Source organism: Pseudopipra pipra, chromosome 8 (assembly GCF_036250125.1).
Source record: "Pseudopipra pipra isolate bDixPip1 chromosome 8, bDixPip1.hap1, whole genome shotgun sequence".
NCBI lineage: Eukaryota > Metazoa > Chordata > Aves > Passeriformes > Pipridae > Pseudopipra > Pseudopipra pipra.
In genome coordinates this window covers 29,890,211-29,913,969 of record NC_087556.1, presented here as the reverse complement: position 1 = coordinate 29,913,969, position 23,759 = coordinate 29,890,211, and the positions used below count along the sequence as shown (strand labels likewise).

General features: G+C 35.9%; 1 protein-coding gene across 8 annotated transcripts in view; it reads right to left on the bottom strand.

Annotated features, from left to right (window-relative positions):
• The window catches only part of ATRNL1 (attractin like 1), a 466,156-nt gene that overhangs the window by 126,647 nt on the left and 315,750 nt on the right, over positions 1-23,759 (bottom strand). The window contains exon 27 of one of the 8 annotated variants that reach the window (XM_064663425.1): positions 21,064-21,138. The exons of the other annotated variants lie outside the window; for them this stretch is intronic. Coding sequence (XP_064519495.1) covers positions 21,079-21,138 — 60 coding nt within the window. The 3' untranslated portion in view covers positions 21,064-21,078. Of the gene's footprint in view, positions 1-21,063; positions 21,139-23,759 lie in introns of those variants that run through there. 8 annotated transcript variants of the gene reach the window in all.

The window sequence follows — 23,759 nt, the reverse complement described above, 5'->3', positions numbered from 1 at the left end:
ACTAGCACTGCTTTTTCTATGCTATTCTCTTCACCTTCCAGTGGAGCTGCCCTGGAAAAGCCCTAATTGGAAAAATCTAATAAAGTGCAAGAGGCATTAGGAACTAGACAGGTATACTTTCTCTTTGTTATACAGTAACAGACATTCTTGAGAGACTGATAGATTGGGATAGCTGAAAAGGATGAGGCCATTTTAGTGCCATAATAGAACGAACAGAAAAATCCTTTCAAAGATCCTTCTGTTGCTGTTTGGCACCTCTAATGGGCTACTTTAGCCCACTGGCAAGCAAGGTACATGCTGAAGTGTGCCATGAAGGATGCACAGACAAGAGTGTATGTCCAAGTTCATAGGGAGCTCGATGACTAGGGTGGGGATAAGAAGTGGTAAACACCAGTAAAAATGTTCAGGAGACTTCTGACTGCCAAAAAGAAGAGTTTTCCTTTTGGCTTTTCAGAGCCAGGCAGTCTCAATACATTATCCCAGAAATAAGAAATGATATGGCAGTCGAGAGGTGCCTGTTATTTTAATAAGAGCAACAACTGCCTAGGTTTCCTAGCTTTTCTTCCTTCGCATCTTAGATATGTTTTGTTTTTCCCTAGATCAGATCACTATTAATAATGTACCAGGACACATCCATGCATTTGTCAAGGTGAGTATTCAAAACCACAAAGGATAGCAATTCTGCATCTCTCTGGAAACTGCTGTCTAGTCCAGTGTTTCATGACCCTCCTTGTGACAAAGATTTTCCAAATGTCTCATTTGAAATTCCTATTCTGCTTAATCATCCCTGAGTTCTGAATTTTCTGCAGTTGCAAGTTGGTCTCCTCCTTTCCTGTTTCTGTGCTGTCACCTGCTGATGTGAGTAACATCAAAAGGCTACAAGAGAAGCATTAACAACACCATGCACTAAATCTGAGTTTTAGAGGAAAAGTACTGCAATGAGAAAAAATGCCAAAACCTCATGGCGTTGACTAATTTCTGATCACACTGTATTTGACAAGCTCCAAAACTTAAAAAAATCAAAAATGTATGTAAGTGGGCAGCCCTGCAAAACCAGAGCCTCCATAGGAAATGCAATTCAGCCACTCATTGCATATTCTTGAGGGTTCTTACTGCCATATCAAATCAACAGAAGTAACTTATATGGGCTTATATGACTACACAGATCTGAGTGGATCACAGGCATTTTAATTAGAAACACAATTTAATTCCCTTCAAAAATATTAAATTCTCATTTTCAAACTCAATTATACATAGTGATATTTCAATGTAGCTCTGATTATTCACTTTAATTTGCAGAAGACAAAGCTTGCCTTCTCTGTAACTTTTCTTACTGTAACTCTTGGTGTTACAAATATCTTCAGATTAAATTGTCTATTTACATAGCTGGAAAGGAGAGCAATTTCTCATTTACATGTTGAATAACCTATTTGACTTGGTTAATTCCCAAATCAGCTGCTTTCACTGGAAAGGCCTATCATAGTCTTTAAACTATTTTGTTGGATTTTAGGTGATATAAGCTCACCATTCCATGATTGCAGGAGATACAGTGGTTTTAAGAGATGAATAAAAGTTGGCATAGGAAACTAAGCAGCAGGAATAGCCATAGTTATGACAGTAGTCTGACAATCTGGATTCATTCATCCTCTCTGTCATGAACTTCCTAAATAATCATTTCCCTCTGCCTCATTTCCCACTCTGTTAAGTGGAAAGTGCCCCGACACAAGCGTGCATTCAGGTAGGCAATGAGATATTACAATGATGGACATAGTATAACGTGCTATTTGCACTGCAAAACAATCTGTGGAAACTTCCTAAGATATCAGGGCCTATTCCATGTCACTTTCTTTGAAAATTGCCTGAAGAAAAAGTGCGCTCAGGCATGTGCAAAGGTCTGTCAGGGGAAAAAATGAGAGGAGTTATACTTCTTGTCCTAGCTTTATACTGAATAAAATGAAGGGTTATTTAAACTAGACATAGTCTAGCAAACAACAGCTAAGACATACTTAAAATATAGTGTACACATCCCCCCAAAAATAACAGTTCCAAAAGGTCAAGTTTTTATGTATCCTTTTTGGAAACCAAATACCAGTCGTCTGCAATTTCCCTTGAACAAATCAAAAATGAGAAAAAAAGGTGAGCCCTGAAAAGGTCATTTCGCTGCTAGATCCACGGAACAGATATTTAATGTATTGCACATTAGCAAGAAAAGAACAAAATATGAATCTACGGTGACTTCAGGTTTTGGAACTTTTTGATTCTGGAGTAGAATTCCCATCTCTAATACTCCAAGTATGAAAAGCTGCTTATTACAAGCTGCTATTATTACAAGGGAAATGGCACCCTGGGGGTGATGCTTATTTACCAGTAATTTACGGGGGATCATGTTACAATAAAGTTGTGATTGATCCTTCATATTTTTCCCTAAAGATTAATTTAGCATAGGAAGATTTTTTGGGTGCTAAGAATCAATAATTAGCTCAAAATTCAATTCACTCCTTTAAAATTTAAGAAGCGCTATACAAGACCAAATCCTATTATCTCTTTCACTTAGATCACTGTGAATCCATGTTGCACATCTACACAGTTCTGTAAAGAGGTACTTAAGTCTCTCTGTAGGCCTTGCTAACCCAAGAATTGTACTCTTATTCCTAATCAAGCGGGTTATCCTTTCAGCCAACTGTTGAACGTTTTGCTGTTAGCTAGCAGACACATTTTCAGTTGACAGAAAATTTCTAAAAATGCTTGTTCTGCAAAGTCATTCTGTGTACACAGAAAAAGAGAGCCAGATCCACTAATTATAGATGTTGAAATGTTTCCACACAAGACATTCTATCATATTTGCCCAAAGACAGTTATTTATAAGTGAATATAATAAAATATATCTTAAAAATTAATTACTTTAGAATATGAAAGAGTGATTCAAATATCATATTATGCAAACTACTCCTTGGAACTCGGTCATTTACAATGGTGTCACATAAATAATCCTTTCAAAATGTCTTCTAAAGAATTATGAACACTAACAGTGTAGTCTTAAAAACATAAGTGCCACCTTTAAAAGGGAAATAGAACAGACACAGTGTGAAAGTTCCTTATATTGACAAAATCTCATTCCATCCTATCAACATTATTAAGCTGCTGCTTTTGATATGAGGCATCATGAATATTATCCACTATTATCACAACTGTGCAAAACCAGCTTTAGTTACTTAGATCTTAGACAACAGATGTCAAGATGATAATTCCCAGCTCTTCCTAAAGTGATTCAAATTGCTTTAAAGATAGCAAATATGGTCTAATAAAAAAACCTGGATATAAGTGGTACCCCATGAGATCACCTTGTCTACCTCTGTTTGTTGTTCCTACACAAAGGCAGGTTGCAGTGTGATTATGATTCTTCCAGCAGATGTATGTTTCTTAAAAAGGCTGCAGTGGTGGAGGTTCCACAGTCACCACAGAAGTCCAGAGCACCTGGTGATCCCCATGATGGAAAGATCTTTTAAAAATCTAAATTAAATTTCCATGCTGACGTTTAAGCCAATTGCTTCCTGTACTGTCTGCAGTGGAGACCATTCTCTGTCTACAAGTGAGAAGAAATCTCCACCAAAACTCTCTTGTCCTTTACAGGAGCTCTTTAAAAATCTGAAGTTTTCCTTTAACCTTCTCAACTATAAACAAATGTGGGTATATAACTGTTTCCTCAACACTCCTGCTCCCATTTTCAGTGCTTCCCTCTATCTCTTACATCAACATCAGAATCAGATCCCAGCAGAAGCCCACTTAATGCACCTTTCCCTTTTCACAATCAGCAACTTATAACTAAACACTCCAAGAATACACTTTTACATTCACTTCCTATTGGTCTGCTAGTCTGTTGTATCAAGAAATTAGTTTGGCTTGACACAATTTGTGCTAGAAAAAACCCCCAACATTAAATGTCTCTCATATCTTCACTTTTTTCTACATTCCTATACGGCATGTAAAAATTGTTTATCCCAGTACTTCACTAAGAATTAAGGATAAATTGGTTGATTTCTAATTGCCCAGCCCTTCCTTTTATCTCTTCTTTTCTAAGATAGGAATTAAAATCCTCCCTGGCTTGAACCTCATTTGTCCTACCTGAAGTCTCAGAACCCTGTCAGCTCTGGGATCACATTGTGCTTAGACAATTCTCCAAACATTCTAAAATATATTTAATCAGGTTTTGCAATTTGAACATACTTAGCAAGTACTCTCCTACCCATCTTTCTACTTTACTGCTTGATATTGTATCAGTTTTTCATTGTCGGTGTTTACAAACTTTTAAAGAGGCTTTAACTAAAGCACTTTCTAAAACAGACTCTTTCCTAGCACACAGATAGTCAGAAAGAATGGGTGTATGTACTATTACTTTAAAGAGAAGTTTAAGTTCAGGATGAGTACATTTTAGTTTGCAAACAATGTCAATGCATTTTTTAACCTACAAGACAACAAAAAGGGTAGGCACCGGATTTGTCTTTTATGTGAACTGATGTGGAAATTTGCAGTACGAATTATAATGACTGAATTGAAGCAATGCCAATTTACAAAAAAGCTGAAGTTTCTGAAATATACCTAGACCCTAGACCACATAGTGACTTCAGGCAATCAAAGTCTTCGCATCTTTTTTCAGATGACTTGGAATCCAAGGCTTATATTTATTTATTCTCTATTTTTTAAAATTAAATTTTTACATGTACAAAAATTATGAAAGAAGATAAATAATAATTAGCAGAAAAACTGGGCTGTACTTCAACAAAGGTGGAGTTTGCTTTATTTTATTACCTCTAGTTCTTTAAAACTATCTATTACTGCTACACTGATGAAGTGACAATGTAAATGAAACGTTTTAAGTGCAACATCACTGCCAATTATACAACTATTCTAAAGTGGTCCTTCAGAAGCTACTTAAAACACAAACGATGTTACCATTAAGGAAGGTAAACTGGTGATGTACCATGACTGACTGATGTCTTTAAATGCTTTCAAGCTTTAATTCTTAGAGTATTAAGCAAAATAATCTTCCTTTTCACTGCCTTCCAAAGGGGACCAAAAAGAGGTGCACTTACCAGTATTCCTGCCTGTCTCAGGATGGAAATGTCCTAATCCCCATGAATCCTCACTGTAAGGAGCTGAATAGCCTTGCTATTACAAGCTGAATGGGCATGCCACAGTACCATGTTGGATGAGTAAAGGTCTTCCTCACAATCCTTACAAAATTTGACTCTGTTACTAGGTTATCAACACCCTTTTCATTAAAAAATGAGACTCATCCTGCCACTGATAGCTTTTTTAGCTCAACTGCCACATCCAGGAGCAGAGTTAATACCCAGTAATTTTCACATCAACCATGCAATTATGAATCATTAGTAAAGACATAGTTTTAAGATATAGCCAGGATCAGAAAATGTGAAAAAAAAAAATTCTGGTCATTCAGAATGTACAGAAAATCTTTGTAACGAATCCCAGCATTTTCAGCAAGAAGGGGTTTAGTTAAGCAACATAAAACTAGGATACTGAAATCTTGTCCAAAAAAATATTCCAAACTTCACAGATTTGCTCACCATACGTAGCACATTCAGGTCAGCAAGAATTTGGCACACACTGCTAGTGAGAATGGCATGTGGCCACAGCTCATTTTGTGCAGGGGAGTGAATGGCTCTGAAACAGATGCAGTTCTGCTGTCTGATCAGAGTAATAATGTGCACTAAAGCAGCTCTCCTTTGTTCATGTTGTGTCTAAAGTTGAAACAACAGATTTAGCAGATGTGAGATGTTACACTTTTAGTGGTGGTTGCTCAAGAATTCTTGAACAATAAGTTGATGGTAAAGCTTTCCATTCCTGCTATAGAACTGAGAAAGCAAGGCCACTGTCCATCCCTTACCTTTGAAAGGAACCAAGGAACCAAAACAGTTAGCTCTGAGTTAAAATTTCTTGTACAGGAAAGTATGAAAACCAAGGAACTGCTGATATAAGAAAGTCTGAAGCTTGTAACATTTTAATGGAGAATTACTTTAAGAGTTGAATTCCTACCTAGTAAGCTACAGACACTGAGGGGACTAGAACCATTCTAATCTCCTAAAATATTTAAGCTACATCAGAATTTCAAAAATAGAGGGTTTTCAAGCATTAAATACCCTAATCCTACAGTTTAAAATTCAGTTCTGAAGTAAGAAGCACAATACTAATTCCAAGAGACTACCTTGGCAATATCTGTAGCAGCAGCAGTCAGGTTGCTATTCTATTCATCTTCATAATAATTTTGTGCACAAACCTACTGCAAACAAGGAAACCTGACTTTCGCAGTAGTGTTCCTACAAGGGGTTGCACCAATCTGTGTGTGAATACTCCACAGATTAGAAAGAAATACTGTGAAGAAGTTAATCCCTCACTGCTGCCACACTGAGACTTTCAACAGAAAAGTGACAGAGTGTAAATCAAAGTACTCTGGCATTTTGAGCTCCAGTCAGACTGTTTCAAGAGGGAGAAGTGGGACGATTTAGAGTTCATCAATTATATCACATCAAATTAGCCTCCATCACTGGCTTGGCTCGACAGCTTTCATCTATTCTAATTTACAACAGAAAGGACAGCCAAGTACAGGATTGTGGCAATGACACAGTCAGAGGGAAGCACAGCACTTTTGTGTGGCCCGAATGGAAGGCTTTTCTGGACAGCCACTTTGGCTGGGTCAAATACTCCAGCCACTTGTAGTTTCTTTCATTTGCTTTGATCCAACAACCCTCACCCTCACTTAAGGAAGCAATGTGCTAAACATATTTTTAGCAGTTCTGCAGTTACTGCCTTTCTACACTGTTCTCTATATATCTGCCTTACACAGTGATTTACCCTCGCAGTTAAATCCTTAAAATAGATGAGTACACTAGTAGAATGCTATTGTAACTGTATGTGGTTAGGACATAGGTTAGCTATCTTAAAGTAAAACTACTATCAGTAAATTTTTGGAATTTTCCTTCCAACTGACAGAATTTAAATTTGAATTTGCTATGGTTATTTGAAGACATTGACAGTGCAATAACTTAAATCACAGTGAAACACAGGAAAGCATTGAAAAACCTTACACAGATATAACTTCACAAAACATTTTATATTAAGAATTCATCCCTTTGCTATGGATGTGATCGCACTGTGTATCATTTAAATTGCAGTTTAGAGGCTTAGATGGATTGAAATGGAAACTGGGCCTTCTGCATAGTGAGGAATTTGCACAAGGATGAAAAGTCAGCTTTACTGTTTCTATCCACAGTAAATACTAAGAAAGAAACAAAAAGAATAAAAAGTTTTCCACAGAGCATCCGGTTTCCCTCTTCTCATAAAACCCTTTGATTTTTTTAATACAGGCAAGTGAAAATAGTAATTTTAAAATGCACATATTGCAATGATTACTTCACCAGAATGAGAAGGGACTTCCAAAAGTATATTTCCATACTCTTCCATCAAAGTTTCTGTTCCTACTTGCATTACATGCATATCATTTTTACCTGCTTTCATCTAATATGGCCCGTTTCCAAATCAAATACTGCAAGCTTTAGTCAAGTCAAGGTCATCTTTCCCATTCCTTTACTTTCTCCACAAGCTTGACTTTACTGGTAGGATTTAAAGTAGTGAACTACTAATAGGATTTTTATGGCAGTCTTAAAGGTTTTTTCTTAAAATAATTGTATCAGATCAAAATGCTTAGGGACAAGTAAATTATCAGAATTCCTGACTGCGAGTTTTTAGAGGCCCTCACGTGATATTAGGAGCGATTAGTTCGAGCGAAAACTTAGAGACAGTATTATCTTTTACCTGGAATCTTAATTGGCTCCTTTTTATATGCAGTCTTATACAGTTTGTATAAAGAGCAATTGAATACAACACAAAGTACTCATGACTTTCCTCTTGCAAAACTGAAAACATTAGACATTTTAATATTCTTCTACAATATGCCCCTTTCTGCATAGGAATCTTTTACCTGCATTAGAGAGAGCCCTAAATTTTTCAAGAATGTGGACTTGTTTTCTGTTATTTGTTCCAGCTGGAGACATACTGGTTTAAAATGTCAGGGAACCTGCCATATGTTAATGGTTTTTTGTATGGGCATCTCCTAAATGCTTTCAAATCTATGCCACTATAATGTGTAAGACAGCTGGAATTTCATTAATTGAAATTTATTTACCAAGAAAAAATGCAATAACATCCTTAATTGGGAGACAAAAGAAAACAAAGATATTATCTATGAGTCAAAGGTGCCACACATCTCAATGATTTTCTTCAACAGACCTATATTTATCACAGTGCATGCAAAGCAAGGACTTGCCCTCGGGGCTTCTTAAAAAGACCATGACAACTATGATCTGGCTAATTAATTTTCCCTACTTATTTGGAGTTGAGGGAAATATTCTAAAATGTAATGCTCAAACCCTTCAACATAAGTTTTGATTTTCTTACTTGGGGCTGTGGTGGTTGCTTGATTATTAACATGGAAAAAGATATTTCTTGATTACACGAACTTTGTCATTTAAATAGATGCATTTTAAAAACATATATGAATTAAAGATGATATTCACCTCTGCAGGGATACATTTACATCCTCTTTCCCATCTAACTGGGGACCAGCAAACTTCCCATATTTTCATCTGGATAAGAATCACTCTCAGCATTAGCTCTAGAACAGGTTCAATGACAGCTGGTAAGCCCCGCACACTGCAGAGGAGGCAGTTCCTTTGTGTGAAGCAAAAATCAGACTCCTATTTGTAAAGGTGAGCTGAATAACCACAAGGTGTGAAGTACAAGAGCAGTGGTGGGGTGTGATGACCTGAAAGGATTCTCTGATCCTTTTCTGCCACACCTAAATAGAGGTGGACTATAGAAGTCATTAAAGGTACTACAGGAAAAACTTCTGGATAATATCTCCATTGCAGTTTCCCTGCACTGGTGGAGAACTTTCTCCATCAGTGTCCAATGCTTTTGACAGTGCTTAAGACAAACTGGGAATTGAGTACATTGCTAATAGGTCCCAATGGACTCGGCTAATGCCATCAGAAGAGCAAGATATTTTTCCTCATCACGTTAAGAGGGGTTTGCAACTTCTCATCCAGTAGGAAGCCCTGCTTTGGTTGCTCAATATAACTATTCCTTGTGCCCAAACTGCACACTAATGTGGACGACCCAGTTTGCTATCAGAGACAGGCAGCTTGGCATTGCTGGGCTATGGGTCTGAAAGATGAGCATTAGCTGTGATTTTTCTTATATGCAACCTTAACGTTTGTGTTAGGAGAAGGCAACATGAAAATCTAACAGCAAAGAAAGACACCTTGCTGACAGGCAAAGGGAGACTGAACAGTCACACGAAATGGATTAATTCAAGAACGTACACAATCACAGGTTACTCTAATCATATTATGTTCTTTATGTCCTATATGGCCATTTTTGAGGGTCATTTCATAGGAGCTGCTTTTACCTGGTAAGAAGCTCTAAAGAGGTCCCTACAAATAATCCGGTTATTTTTAGCAATTGATAATAATTTTTCAAACTGCTACATGGCTCAAAATGCAAAGAATCATATTATTTCCACAGGTTATTTCTTTAACATTTTATGAATGCTCAGGTAAAGTAGGAAAAGTTTTAATATTTGTTTTCTGACTATATATATTTAGCATGAAGTTATAATTAGAAATATCCATGATTCAAATACAAAAGTCCACTCTATATAAGTACTCCAAAATGGCTGTTTGACATTTACTGCTTTGTCCACGTTCCAACACAAAAGGTGGGCAAAAAACACTAGTAAATTTGGTTCTATGCAGGGATACCCTTGCCCCTACAAACCATGGATTGTAAGACTACAGCCTTATTAGAAAAGAAAAACCAATAATTTGGGAAAAGGATTTGAATATTTGCCTTGCTTTCTAATTTATCAGCATTTTGATTCCCTTCCATTTGAATTCTGATGAATGAATCTTATGATTTCAACAGTAAAGATTTGCTTCCAGTTATATTTCACTGGCCTTTAAAATAACGTGCTTTCATTCCTGTCCTAGAGGCAAAAGTCGTTTCTGAGTTTCTCAGTCTTTGATGGAGGGAAATTTTGACCTAATTTTCTGACTCTTTAAAGGCAAAAGATGTCAACAATTTTTAAACATGGCTTTTTAAATGCAAGTGCAATAAACCGGGATCCAATAAAAATAAATAAATTAAAATTAAGGTATATAAAATTATTTTCTTCACAAGTGAAACCAGTCACATCCCATAATCTTTCATTTGACTGTACCAATATAGACACACTGTGACTATACTGATTAAAACAATTTCAGAGTATATATGTTTTTCTATATTACATCAGTTGGTATCAGAGTCCTCATGGGTTTTTTTCCTGAGAAATGTAAAAATTTCTAAAATATATACCTTAAATTGTCTTATTATCTGTAGCATCTCTTCCTGCCCTGAAAATAAAATAGGTCCCTTGTTGAGCACCCCATATTTCTGACAATCAGCTTACATATGCTCCAGCATGGATTTAAAAATATGGTTTTATTTTAAAAATTCTGTCTTCTTTGATTACAAAAGTACAGTTTATATGATTTAGTAGTCAACTCAGAAATTAATGGTTTGTATCTGAATTAGTCCAGAGGAAAAAAAAGTCATTGGAATTCACAGATGCTGGAGCACAAATTCATATACACTAAATACTTCAGCTGCTTACTCCTCTTTTCTTCATTTATATTCAATGAGTCAGGGCTTACTGCAGCTGAGTATCTCAATTATTATTTTTTTTTTCAAGTCCCTGAATTCTGAATGCACACAGGAGAGATCAGGTCCTTCCCTAATCAGGTTCTGCCCAATTTTCAGAAAACACAAAACATACACTGGGAACCAGACTGACAGTGAGAGTTAGCGTCACTCAGACTGACATGGTCCAAGATATGCTAAACCAGAATCAAGTACACCAGAAATAGAGTTAATGAGGAAAAGCAGAATAAAGGAAAACAGTCAGCACAAACTGCAAAAATATCCCATTTCTTTTTCTCAGATGTTTAGAAGTACATAAAACACAGTTAAATCCCATGGAATAAAAATGTTGCCATTGTGTTTTCATCCACTACATATATTGTGCATCTAGATAGTTTTTATTTGGAATAATTAGAACATTTAAAAAAAATGTATTCAATCTAATGTAAAACATACATTGAATACAGTTGTTTTAGTGGCCACACCAGCACACATTACAGCAGCACTTACTGCAACTACAAGTAGGAGAGGATGGCAGGATATTGGCATTATTCTTTCCCACAGTATACAGTTGTTTCAAACACTGAGTTATGCCTAAAATATACCACATGACTCGTTTTCAGTAAGTCAAAGTGTGGCTTACACAGAATGAATGCAAACAATTTACATAGATATAGGTGTCCAAAATTTCATGTATTCTATTTAATTCCAATGCGTATTAGGCTTTCACTGCTGAGTGAACAGGACTTTGTAATACAGCTAGAAAGTCAACTGAAGAATCATGTTGGATACAGTCCGCTAGACAACCCAAGACACCTGTAAGCCAGTTTCCTCTTCTGCAAAAAGAAGAGTCAAAATACACAATGGAGGGCAAAAATGGGGGAAAGCTCAGGCTAAACCACAGAACACATTCTCATGTTGTGCATGACAGTGGGCAGTAATGCCAAGCTCTCCAGTCAGCCAGTGTGTGACAGAGAGAAATGCACTCTTTTGGATGCAGGGAATCAATCACATTTGCTGCACACAGTACAGAACTGTGGCATCTGATCCAAAGCAAGATACTGTACCAACATGCAACCCAGCTCTGGAGCTGGACACAGATGATAAAGAACAATACTTCAGGCTGCCTGGAATTACAAGTTTCAGAAGGTATAGCAGCCTCCTGAACATTTCAGAGATCAATGTTTACCTGGCCCAAAACAAAATAATTCAATTTTTCATCCACTCATTGGAAATTTTCCCTGATATATGTAATTTCTTATTCAAAGCTGACATTTAGATAAAGTAATATTTCTGAAAATAAAAATATTCTATTTAGCTTTAGTAACAAATAATGAGAAACATTAAGTGTAGGGATCACCGCCATTATTTCAAGGATTTTACTCATTCTATACACAGTTTGGAGTCATTGAGAAATGTTTCTGATCCTAATTTGCATCAAAGAATTACATGAATTGTTATGCAAAAAATAAACAAAACTGACCAGTGTGGAGTAAAACATAGCCAAGATGAGAGATTACACCCAGTTTACTGAATTTACTCCAGGATTTTTTTGCTAATCTTGTATTTCCAGGCAATGTTTTGGCCCTTTAACATACAAACTGCAGACTGGTAGCTGTGACTCAGCTGTACAAAACAGATCTCATATTTTCCTCTCCTGGGGCACCTCTTCTCCAGAAGCAAACTCATTTAATGTCACCTCAGCTGCCACTGGCAAATTCACCAGCAGTGCAGAAGAATCAAGCTGTGATGTGCCATGGAAGAAAAACAGAGGCTGGACCTACAGTTTACTATATGCAAAAAGGACTTCTAACACCACCTGGGCATAAATTACATTTACTTTTCAAAGAGTAAATCTCTATCCCTAACCTTAATGTGGGCCAGCTGTGGTGTCAGCTGCATTTGTCAAAGTAAATTTACTTGTTTAAAAGAAATGCCATCAGTGATGGAACTATATATATATGTGGCTCAATAAATATATTGAGCTTTGAATGCTTTTTCAACAGTTTCATACAATTTCTAATAAAATGTCCAATTATTTAGCCACGTTAAGAAAGCAACCTTCATACCAAGTTGTCACAAGTTCTTCAAATAACTGGGCAGTATTTGTGGGCATATTGCTATTTCTGCTAAAAAACCCACAAGGCTCTGGTGCAAGGGTTTACAGACATCAATCAGACTTAGGATATGTGAAAGTCTTCTTCAGTATCTGGATTTCCACAGAGGTGGTTTTGGAGGGCTGTGTTTTAGTTTGATACTGCAAACACTTGTGTGCTGTTAGCCTAAAACTACTAGTGCACAATTCAGAGCCTTGCTGCCGTGTTTCTTAATGCAAAATGACATGGTACATTATTTGCCACATCAGGAAAGGCTGAAACTATGCCCTAAGGCAAAACATCCTCAGTCATAATTATTCAATTATGATGTTTAAGATCATCCACTGTTGTGTGAGCACTGTGAAAATGAGGCATAATGAAATGGGTTACACCAGATCTGGTATTTCACCCTTCTGTCTGATCATGCTGACTTTGGAGATTTAACTCAGTTCTCTTGTATGGTTCTATGAGGCTTATTATTATTTCCATTTTAATATTAAACTAGAAAATGTCTGAATATGGTATGGAAGTATTTCATGCTATATTAAAAAATATTTACAATCTATACAAAAGAAAAACACATACTTAAAATACTTAGAATTATTTTTAATCTAGGGAGCTAGAGTAATAGAAGAATTATTCATTCATTGTTATTGTCAATAAAACCAGCACATACTGATCTGTACAAGACCGTTCATTTTTTTATCACAACACACTACTGTAAATACAATCATTGTGGAATGCTGTGAAGAAGAAAAATTATAGAAAAACTAAAAAAACCCAGCCACCAAGACAGAGATTATAACCACAAGAATGTCTCAGCAAAACAAAAGCAATAACAAATAAGAAATGAACAAAAAATTTTTTCAAGATTCTTTCTCAGATGCCCAGTTCTCCTACACCCAATTTAAAATGTATTTAATATTGTATGTAACTGAATTCTTAGGTAGCAACATGGCTCTCAACTAATCACCCTTACAGAGCAGATTGTAGGAAGAAGCCATTTCCAGCCTGGTGCAGCCCAAGTTCAGTGCTGCAGCCATAAAATCATAGAATCATTGAATCAGCTGGGTTGGAAAGGACCTCTATCATCAAGTCCAACCCTTGATCCACTCATCCCCTCAGGAACTCGAGCCGTCCCTTCTGTCCTCTGTCATATGCAGATAAAACAGTACCTTGCTTTTCTGCCATGATGCCCCCTCTCTTTCTCTTCTTGCCCTCAGAAAGGGCAGGTTTGGGATGGTTTTGCTCTTCCCTTCAGAAACAGCAGACCCTGCTCAGGACAGGCTTTCTTTGTCCTCTGACCTCCCAGTTTTTGACAGACAAGAACAGGTGTAGGAACACCACTTTCTGCTCTCCTTCACACCTCCACCTCCTTGATGGCACCCTCACAAGGCAGAACCACAGAATATCCTATGAGTTGGAAGAGACCCACAAGGATCATCAAGTCCAGTTCCTGGCCCTGCACAGGACAGCCCCAAGAGTCACACCATGTGCCTGAGAGTATTGTCCAAACTTTCGAGCTCTGGCAGGTTTGGGGCTGTGACCACTGCCCTGGGGAACCTGTTCACCCTCTGGGTGAAGAATGTTTTCCTAATATCCAACCCAAACATTCTCTGAAACAACTTCATGCCATTAAGGATGGTACAAGGAAATCAATCTGTGCACCTGGTGGTGGTACACTAGTTGGGTTGGTTCAGCAACTATTCCCTCAGCTTAGGAAAAGAGACAACAAGAAGAACATCCTTTGTTGGATTCCCCTTGGGCCTGTTGGACCATGCTGGTAGTTTACTCAGAACAAAACAAAAAATAGGAGATTTAGTCACCCTCATAAGAATGATTTGACTAGCAAAAAGAGAAAAGCTAAAATTTCCCATTCTTCTACTACAAATATTGTGAGAAAATAATTATAAAAAACATAATAAATTCATAATAATATTTTCCTCTTCATGGATATTGCTCAAATAGAAAATAAATACACTGCAAATATACAGAGATTTCTGGAATGACAAGCTTTTCCCAGGATCCATATACAGCAGTAAATATTGCTCAGTGCATACAGATACACACACAGAGCAGTAATTCTCCAAAGAAAATAATGCTTTAGAAAATTTAATCTGGTTTCTTCTTAGCTGTGGGACAGAAACTATGTGGATTTTAATAGAATGCTGAGGTAAATTAAGACTACAATAAATATATGTACAGGTAGATGTCTCTATATTAAAGTAGCACATAAAATGTAAAGCCAAAAAAGGGGATAAAAAGCAATTTAGCCAAAGAACAAGGATTTCAAGTATTAATTTACTGCCACTGATACAAGCCTACAACTAGCACAAGCACAGAAGAATTCCTATGCAAATAAGGAAGACAAGCTAGTCTTATTTTCCCTACATATGTTCAATAAAAGGCAAACATAATATCATGGGATGAGTAAAAATCTACTCACCAATTTTTATGGTGTAATGCTTTAAAAAACTACAAGCATTTAAAATCCAGCACTTATGGTACAGAGAAACGAACTGGGACATGTTCTTAAACGTGACATGATAGTTGCCTCTGACATTATCCTGTGAAACATTTATTCAGGGTCTGTGGCTTTTGATAACAGCTCAGAATACTGCTGCTGTTCTCCAGTTCATTCTTCAGTTTTTTGATCTGCCTGCTGATTATCTCTGAGCCAGTGATTCAGAATCTGAGTTTTTCCATCCTGTACATTATCACCAGCAAATTCCTAATGGAGAAAGGTCTCAGTATATGATCCCACCTTCTAACAGCATCCTGCGTGTTTTTAGTAAGACCAAGGCTGCTACAACAACACAACAAATGAAAGCTTTTATGTCAGAATTCACTGCTTGCAGGGATGGAAAAATGACTTTGGTTTTATATGCAACAAAGAAATAAGAATCTGCTAATATCCAACAGTGCTTTCAGCACAGAATTAAACTCAGTGCACGTGTGCTTATCAAGGGACTCTGCTACATCAAATATTACTAGGCAAAAGAGATGCAATCAAATTGCATGCCTCCTTGTTTTGGCATGTGTTACACAAAAGCAGGGGACTGGCTAAACCCCTGACTGAGAAAAAGATTAATTTGTATCTGCCTTCACTTTGGGAATGTGCATGAACTCGGGCACAAAGAAGGTGTGGATGCCCCCATGTTAATGAGGAATAAGTTGAAAAGGGAGAAATAGTTGAATTAAATTCACATTATGGTGTTGTTTGAAGAACTTTAACAAAAGTAACATAGATGGTGTGCCCTTGTACCATCCATTTTGTGGGACAATCAGTATTTATTTAGGCAGACTCCAGAGTAATTTGTGTTAAATACAGTAATTTGAAAGAAATCAGAACCAGTAAAGGACAATTAACAATCCACAGAGGCATTCCTCGCTCACATATTTGCAAATAAAAAAAAAAAAGTGAATATTTATGAAACTAGCACGAAAATGAGCATCAAGGCCTCCTGCTTTTGAAAAGCTAGAGTACTAACACAGTGGCAGGCAGCAGAAAAAGGAGTAGACTAAGACTCCAATAATAGTCCAATACTTTTTATTTTGGCAAAGCCAAATGATTACAATTTCTGTTGATCTCCACTGTATATTATCATTTGTTCTTTTTCATTAGCTTTGCCTCAACAGCAGTAGCAGAATGGGAAGCAACATGTGAAGGCAAGAGAAATGCAATTCTTCTAATAAAATGAAAGTAACTACCAATTCACCCAACATGTCTGCTAACGGAGGCAAAGCCCCTCGTCACGGACGTTGACTGCACATAATCTATTCACTTTAAAGTTGAATTTAATTATATTATTATTTTTATATACAGTATATTGCTTAAAAGCCATGAGCCAGGACTTCTCTGCATTAGCTGCTGTGCAAACAAAGAAGAGAGGGGGTTTATGGTCCAGAGAGTTTATATTACAATTTTTAATTTTTGATGAAGAGTAAAAGATAATCTGAATGAGTTGTTCGGGCATTCAAAAAAAAAAGCATTTAGCTACATAATGCAGCTCCTATTAAAATTCTCAGTCTGCGTTCGGAAAACACTATTACCAGATACACTGAACATTGCTATAAACTGACAGAAAAGAGGATAAAATTCTCTTCAGGTGTAAATGCCTAAACTGCTACTAACCTCAATGGAATAATGCCTATTCATAAGAGAATTTTGACCCACTATCAGAAAAAAGTGGCAGAAGGAAAAAAAAATAGAGCCAAACAAAACTCGCACACAGAGATAACAGACTGTAAATTACTAACACCCATTAAAAGAATGTTTTTTCCTATAACTGCAAAACTAATTTTATTTCAAACTAAAACAGAAGTAGTAATTACCATTACTGCTCAACTGCTATTTTCTGGACCCAAAGTCTCCCTGAAGGTTCTAGGTTGGTAAAAGAGAAATCTGGTGGTGTTTACTGTGCTTTTCTAACAGTAGAAATACTGAATCATGTCCATTTGTGCTCCCAAGATTCTTGCTTGCTGCCTTTAAAGGACATCTCTAAATTCAAAACACAATAAATTATCCATGTATCAGTAATTCCCTAAGTTACTAAACACATAATCAGGTAAAATACATCATCTCAAGTTCTATATCCTGACACACTACATTTATATAATTTCTTGAAAACACTGAAAACGAGGTAGACATCTTACATTAAAATGTAGAACATGATAGATATTTATTGTGATGATATAGCTAAACAAGTAGTCATCAATATTTAATTTTAAATATAATACTAGAATTGAACTCTCTTACCAGTCAATAATCAGATTCCCAAGTGAATAACTACTGCAGGAAGGGGAATTGCAACCACTACAGAAACCTTGTGACTGGTGAGATTGTAAAAATTTCAAATATTGATGAAATATTTTTGAAACTGAATCTGAATCTTAAAAGTAACTCCACTATTAAATGAAAATGTTACTGGTCTGATTCTGCTCCCTCATGACAAATAGCAACATTTCTTTAAACTCATTAAAATATATTCTCAAGATGCATTGTAGGATGAGTAAAGGGCTTAGGTCATCACTATTCCCATTAAATAAAGCCTTTGAGCAAAAGAGGAAGACATATCTTCAGAAATTAAAAAAGTAATAGCAACTTTTAAAACTATGGACGATAGAATTGGATGTAATACAAAAAATATTATTTTAATAATAAACCAATCATTTTTTCATCATTTGCATGCAATAGCTTTGAGATTCATCTTTAAAATTACTTTAAGATTTAATAATTATATGTAAGCGAAAATGAACTTGCAGAGTGCTGTGATAACACCACCACTGGGTGATATCATCTCAGTCTATTATTCAGCAGAGAAGAGAAATATCAAGAAATAATTGTCCTGAAAACTCTCATTTTAATTGCTCTGCACAGCTCTGGAAAGCAAGTTTGATGCCTTTAATATTAAGGAACATATCCGATTCTGAAAATGAAGCAAAATGGATCAGGCTGATCATAAAGAAATTCTAAGCACTGTCAGGGTATGCTAAACCAGCTTCAAAACAAATGGGAACAATTGTATTATATCAAATAACAACAAAAGAAATATCTCACATAGGCTTGTTTAGCAGTAAAAGAATATTTAGGCTCAGGAGCAAGATATGGGGAAGTTGTTCAAGGTTGGAATTCAAGGTTGGAGTACATCAGGACAGCTGTGAGATTTAGGGGACACAGCAAGGAATGTGAAAAGATGCTGAAGGCTTTTGGTTTATATAGAAAAGGATCAGTATTCTGTCACTTTCTAAAACACAGGTGTGATTAAAGGTAACAATGTGTTGCTATACACAGATGAATCTTTTCTAGTATCCCCTTCTTCAGCACGTTTTTCTCTACCACCAATCAACTTTCCACCTTATAAAATCAGCTAGTCAAAAGATGCAAAGTCAATTTACATATACACAGGTTTTATTTTTTGTTCTCGAAAACATCAAGAAAAAGTTTCAAGTGTCTCCTTAGTCCAAGCTATGGCAAAAAAAAATTTGTATTTCTTAGCACTAATTTTGTAGATACCATTACTTCTCACCTCTCCCAGGGTCAGACTGATTTAAAAATACACTACCACCTCCCCTCTCAGCGCTCAAGTTTTAAACTTCTTTGTATTGGTTCGATCAAACTTCTCATGAAACATCTAGTCTGTGATAAAAAAGAAGTACTTCACCAATTTTCAGAAGCTCAGTGTCTCTGGGGTAATAAAGAGTTGTTTAAGTCAATCAGTGCTATAATGGAGAACTAGCATCAATGAGAACTTCAGGAGTGACTCTTGTCTCTTCATTATAAATACCAGAACTGTCTAGAGACATAATTTTATTTCATTATATATTGTTTGGCATGTCAGAATAAAAGTACTAGCTGCAGAACAGTAAATCTGGGACGGCGTGGTTAATAAATGTGCTTTAAATTTCACCGTTTGAGAAGTATTGTTGCAATTGCTTTTTCATCTGAGTGTCTGTTGTGTGAAAGCTTGTTTTGTTTGTCTAGAACCACTTGTACAAGACATATTTTTAACAACCACAGTTTCATAAAGGGAAAAAGAGAGAAATAAAGAGATACATTATGCAAAACCCCTTGCGATTTCTTTTTTTTACTACAGAAGACACCACTGTTTCTTCCCTCATTCACTGGATTCTACAGCATGGTATAAAGTTGATTTAAGAATTCAATTTTAGACTGGCAGTCATTTTACATTCTAAAGGAGGGACAGGTATTTTTTAAGCCCACTGGGTAAAACATATTGGGTTTAGTTCCTTGAAAAAATGATGGGAAAAATGGATCCTGCCAAGACGAACACATTACACTGGCATGAAAAAAAGGCAGAACAATGCAGTTAATGCTGGATTAACATCTGGGGTTAACTGCCAAAAAACAAGGTAATGCATATTAGCTGAAAAGCTCATCCTCTGTCCTGGGCCACATTATTCATTTGCTTAAGCCAAACAGGCTCTTCATCAGTTTCTGTCTTGCCTTATGTTCTGATTTCCCTGGAAATGTATGGTAATGAAGGTCCTTCTAACAGATGTTTCTTTAGACTCATTAACTTCTGAATCTTGTTCATTTTATACACCAAAAGTTAGTTTATTAGAACAAACAATTAGGGGAAAATAGAAAATCACAAAGAGCTTTCATCATGATACTTAACTCCAGATACTGATATAGAGTGAATACATGAAGATGCTAATAAAGTGTGATACTTAGAAATTGTCTTAAGTGATGAGGGAGTTCCCCACGTCTCAAGAGACAAAGATATCCTGTGTGACTCCCAGCAAAACATCATAAATCATAGCTTACCAAAGACTCAAATAACAACTGTCCTGGTTACTGATGATAACTAAAGGCACAAAGAACTTTGATCATACTTGCCTGAGGGAAAGTTATTTAGTGAGCTAAAATAACACTACAGGACTATATAAATAGTGCTATAGCAACCAGCTTTTAGGAAAACATTAAGGCCTTGATGATTTAATGAAAAATGCATGAAATAAAACTACAAGAAGAATGAAACACAACTATGCACAGGATTTACTTTATGAGACATAGAACATCATAAATGGCAGACATTATTAAATACATACATGTATGTATCTATATAATTATCTTAATATTTCACTTCTGTGGTAGAAAAATTAATTTTGACTTATATGTTGAATTACTATATGAAATTCTGATACTGAGGGATGCTACAATTTATTTAACAAAAAACAAACCAAAACATCCCTGAAAAGGTATGTCATGACTCTTCATTACCATGTACAGATTTGGAAAAGTTCCATATTGATAAAAACCCTGCAGGTTTTCTAATATTTCAATTAAGGAAATGTAAAATGTCTTCCCTAGCATAAAGACTTTTGAAATCACATTCGTACTCCTATAAGCCCTCAGATTACAAAACTTTTACATGATCTTATCTGAAGACTCACAGCAACGTGAAGCCAAAATCTGCATAGAAAAAAGGTAGCTTTTCCAACAAAGGCATGTGGTAGATTTAAAAAACTAATTCTTTTTAAAAATCCCAGCTTTAAAATATAACATGACAACAGGTGAAATGCAGCTACAAAAGCAGTATTTGTAACTTGCTTCACTTCTTCTACTTAAAACAACACTAGTCACAATTTAAGGGTTCTAGTTCTAAAAGAATGTATAGTCAACCAGTAATTCTTTGGATTCTGCTCAATAAGAGATATTTATGGGATGAGAAGAACAGTGCAAGGATATATAATCAGAGGTAACCTATGACCTCTGGTGAAAACATTCCATGGACTTCTGAATTGATTGTCTGTCAGGTTTCACCTGGAAATAAAAAAATGAAAGAAAAAAGACTTTTTGACAATTAATAACTTCCTTTTCTACCACGTGTCTTGGTTTTGTTTGCCATCTGCAATTGTATGTACTCGACAATTTTCTAATATTTTATTATAATAAATTAATTTTAAGAAAATCCATCCTTAAGTTCAGAAGAAGCTACAGTATGGACTTCCATGCCCCAGTGGGACAGCAGACTATTATATTTCTTTCTGAAGCAAATGAAAGTCTGTTGAAAGCAAGAAACAGTTTTATATATATTCGACAATCATCAGTAAAGGTGAAAAATGCCATGTAGATGAATGTCTGTGATGTATTTTGGAGTCATATAATATTTTCTGTATGATTAAGTCTTGTTAAACAATTGGCTTTCGTGGTTTGGTTTACGCATTTACATGAGCTTACTTGTTCTTACCCTGAACAAGGCAGTATTTTGTTATCCTCAGTTACTAAGAATCACATGCAGTAGCTTTTCTCACTTGAATGAGGTAGAAGACCATTGTGGGCCAGATGCTTTCCTTTGAAATACACAGAGTGATCATACAAAAATGCAAAATATTTTACTGTCTCAGTTGATCATCAGTTAGCTGGTCAGATCACTGGGCAGAGTTAAGACAAGGAAAACAAATGAGTACTGTGTGCTAGGGCTAACTCATTCTCTCTGAAGAGATCAAGTTCATGGAATTACAAAAATGTTATGGCTGCCAATGACACTGCTGTATGTGAATAGTGTTAAGAAGAACGACTGAAATAGCCCATTCTTTCAGAACTCCTGCAAAATATCTGACAGTTGCATTCACTACCCAAATGTGTATCTGGTTATATACAGCATTCAACATTTTTGCAGGAAAAGTATCAGGATGACTTATTTCAAGTGTTTTGTCCCACTTTCTGTTCAATTAAAATATAAAAAGGTATTCACATTTCATAGTCAAGAATAAAATTTCAATCATAAAAAAAAATCAAGCAGCCCTCATTTTAAGGACATTCCTATACTAGATAGTTAATTTACTTTGGTTAAATAGAGCAATTACTTATAGTTGTTTTATCCTAGAATTATTTCAAACAATGCTTTGCCTTTCAGTGTCAAAGCTGTATGAACAAAGAGCTGGGAAATCAAATTCTCTATAGTATGTGGGAATTAGAGAACAAATTTAGCTTTTACTTCACAAAACTATTCAACAGTTCTATGTTCTCTTGCTACAACTAATTCCTGATTTTTAAATATGTAGTGCTCTCCCATTCCAAAACCGTCATTCACTTCAAGGTGCATTACAGACATTCTGCATTTTGCAGTATTGAACCTTAAGGTTCAGCATCCTACTCATGTCTCATATCATGGCTGTAAATTTTTTCGTTTGATTTTTCTTTTCTCGAAGAACATAGCTGATCATATTTACAAATGAACACTCCTACTCAAAGCACATTCACATCCATACAGAATGCTTTAGAGTACATGAGGAAAATGTAAAAACAAAGTTGTATCAAGGATCAAGAAAAGGTGTTCAAACACGAGCACATAAAATTACTACCAGTTTAATCAAAAGAATGAGGGCTTGTGATCCAATGAATATACAGATGATGTTTTTCTTGGCAGTTTTTCAGGACAATTGTTACAAAATTATGACTGTCTGACTAGCAAGCCAAAATTATAGGAATTATTTTATGAGTGAAAAAAATGGAAACAGACCAGTTGGAATGCAATTCTGAATATCAAATGTTCACAAACTAAAATATCCCTAGTGAGGCACAGTATTGTAATGACAGCACCTAGGTAATGGTAGCACCTTTAAGTACCATTTACAAGCCCCAATTTCCTTTCCTCAACACTAAGTGTCTTACAGACACAAAAGTAAAAAGCGAGTCATGCCTCAAAGAGCTCCCAATATAGGCATAAATCAAAGAAAACAGGTGAATATCACAGGATCAAACATTACAATTGGTAAATGGAGAGTAGGATGGCAGAGTTACCAGAACTGAGTCACGAAAGCATCAAAGTGTAGCAAAAAAGTATATGTAAAGTATAATCTGGAGTTGTTCAGAAGAAATTCCTTCTCCTTTTTCTTACAGTACGATAATTGTAGAGACTATGAAAACACAATAAATGTACGTATATAGGGTATCCTTACTCTACTCAAAATTTCCTGCTTTTTGCTTGAATGTAAGTGCCACTGATCAGTCCCCAGACTTACACATACACAGAATAACAATTTAAACCAGCAAGCCTAACTACCACTTAGCATGTTTATGGGTATACACAACAGTGAAAAAAAATATCTGTCTACATCTTTGCACTTTAAAATCATCTTTTTATACTGTGTTATGTATAGGGAGAATGTGTATGTTAAATTTCTTTTTCACAGATGAATGTGTAATATCAGCCATTAGGCTGTTAGCTTCACTGCCTTACAAAAACAAAACACACCTCACTGATGGGCAAAAAATAATGTAGGGTTTTGTTAAAAATCAGGCTGTGAAAACTGACAGAAACTTCCCTTTCAGCGCACTGTCTTTGTATCAGTAGGTACAGTGCTGGTAATATTCCAGAAATTTGGCCTGTCTGCATAATTTCTTGTCCTAGTTGCAGAATGATTAAATAAAAATGCACA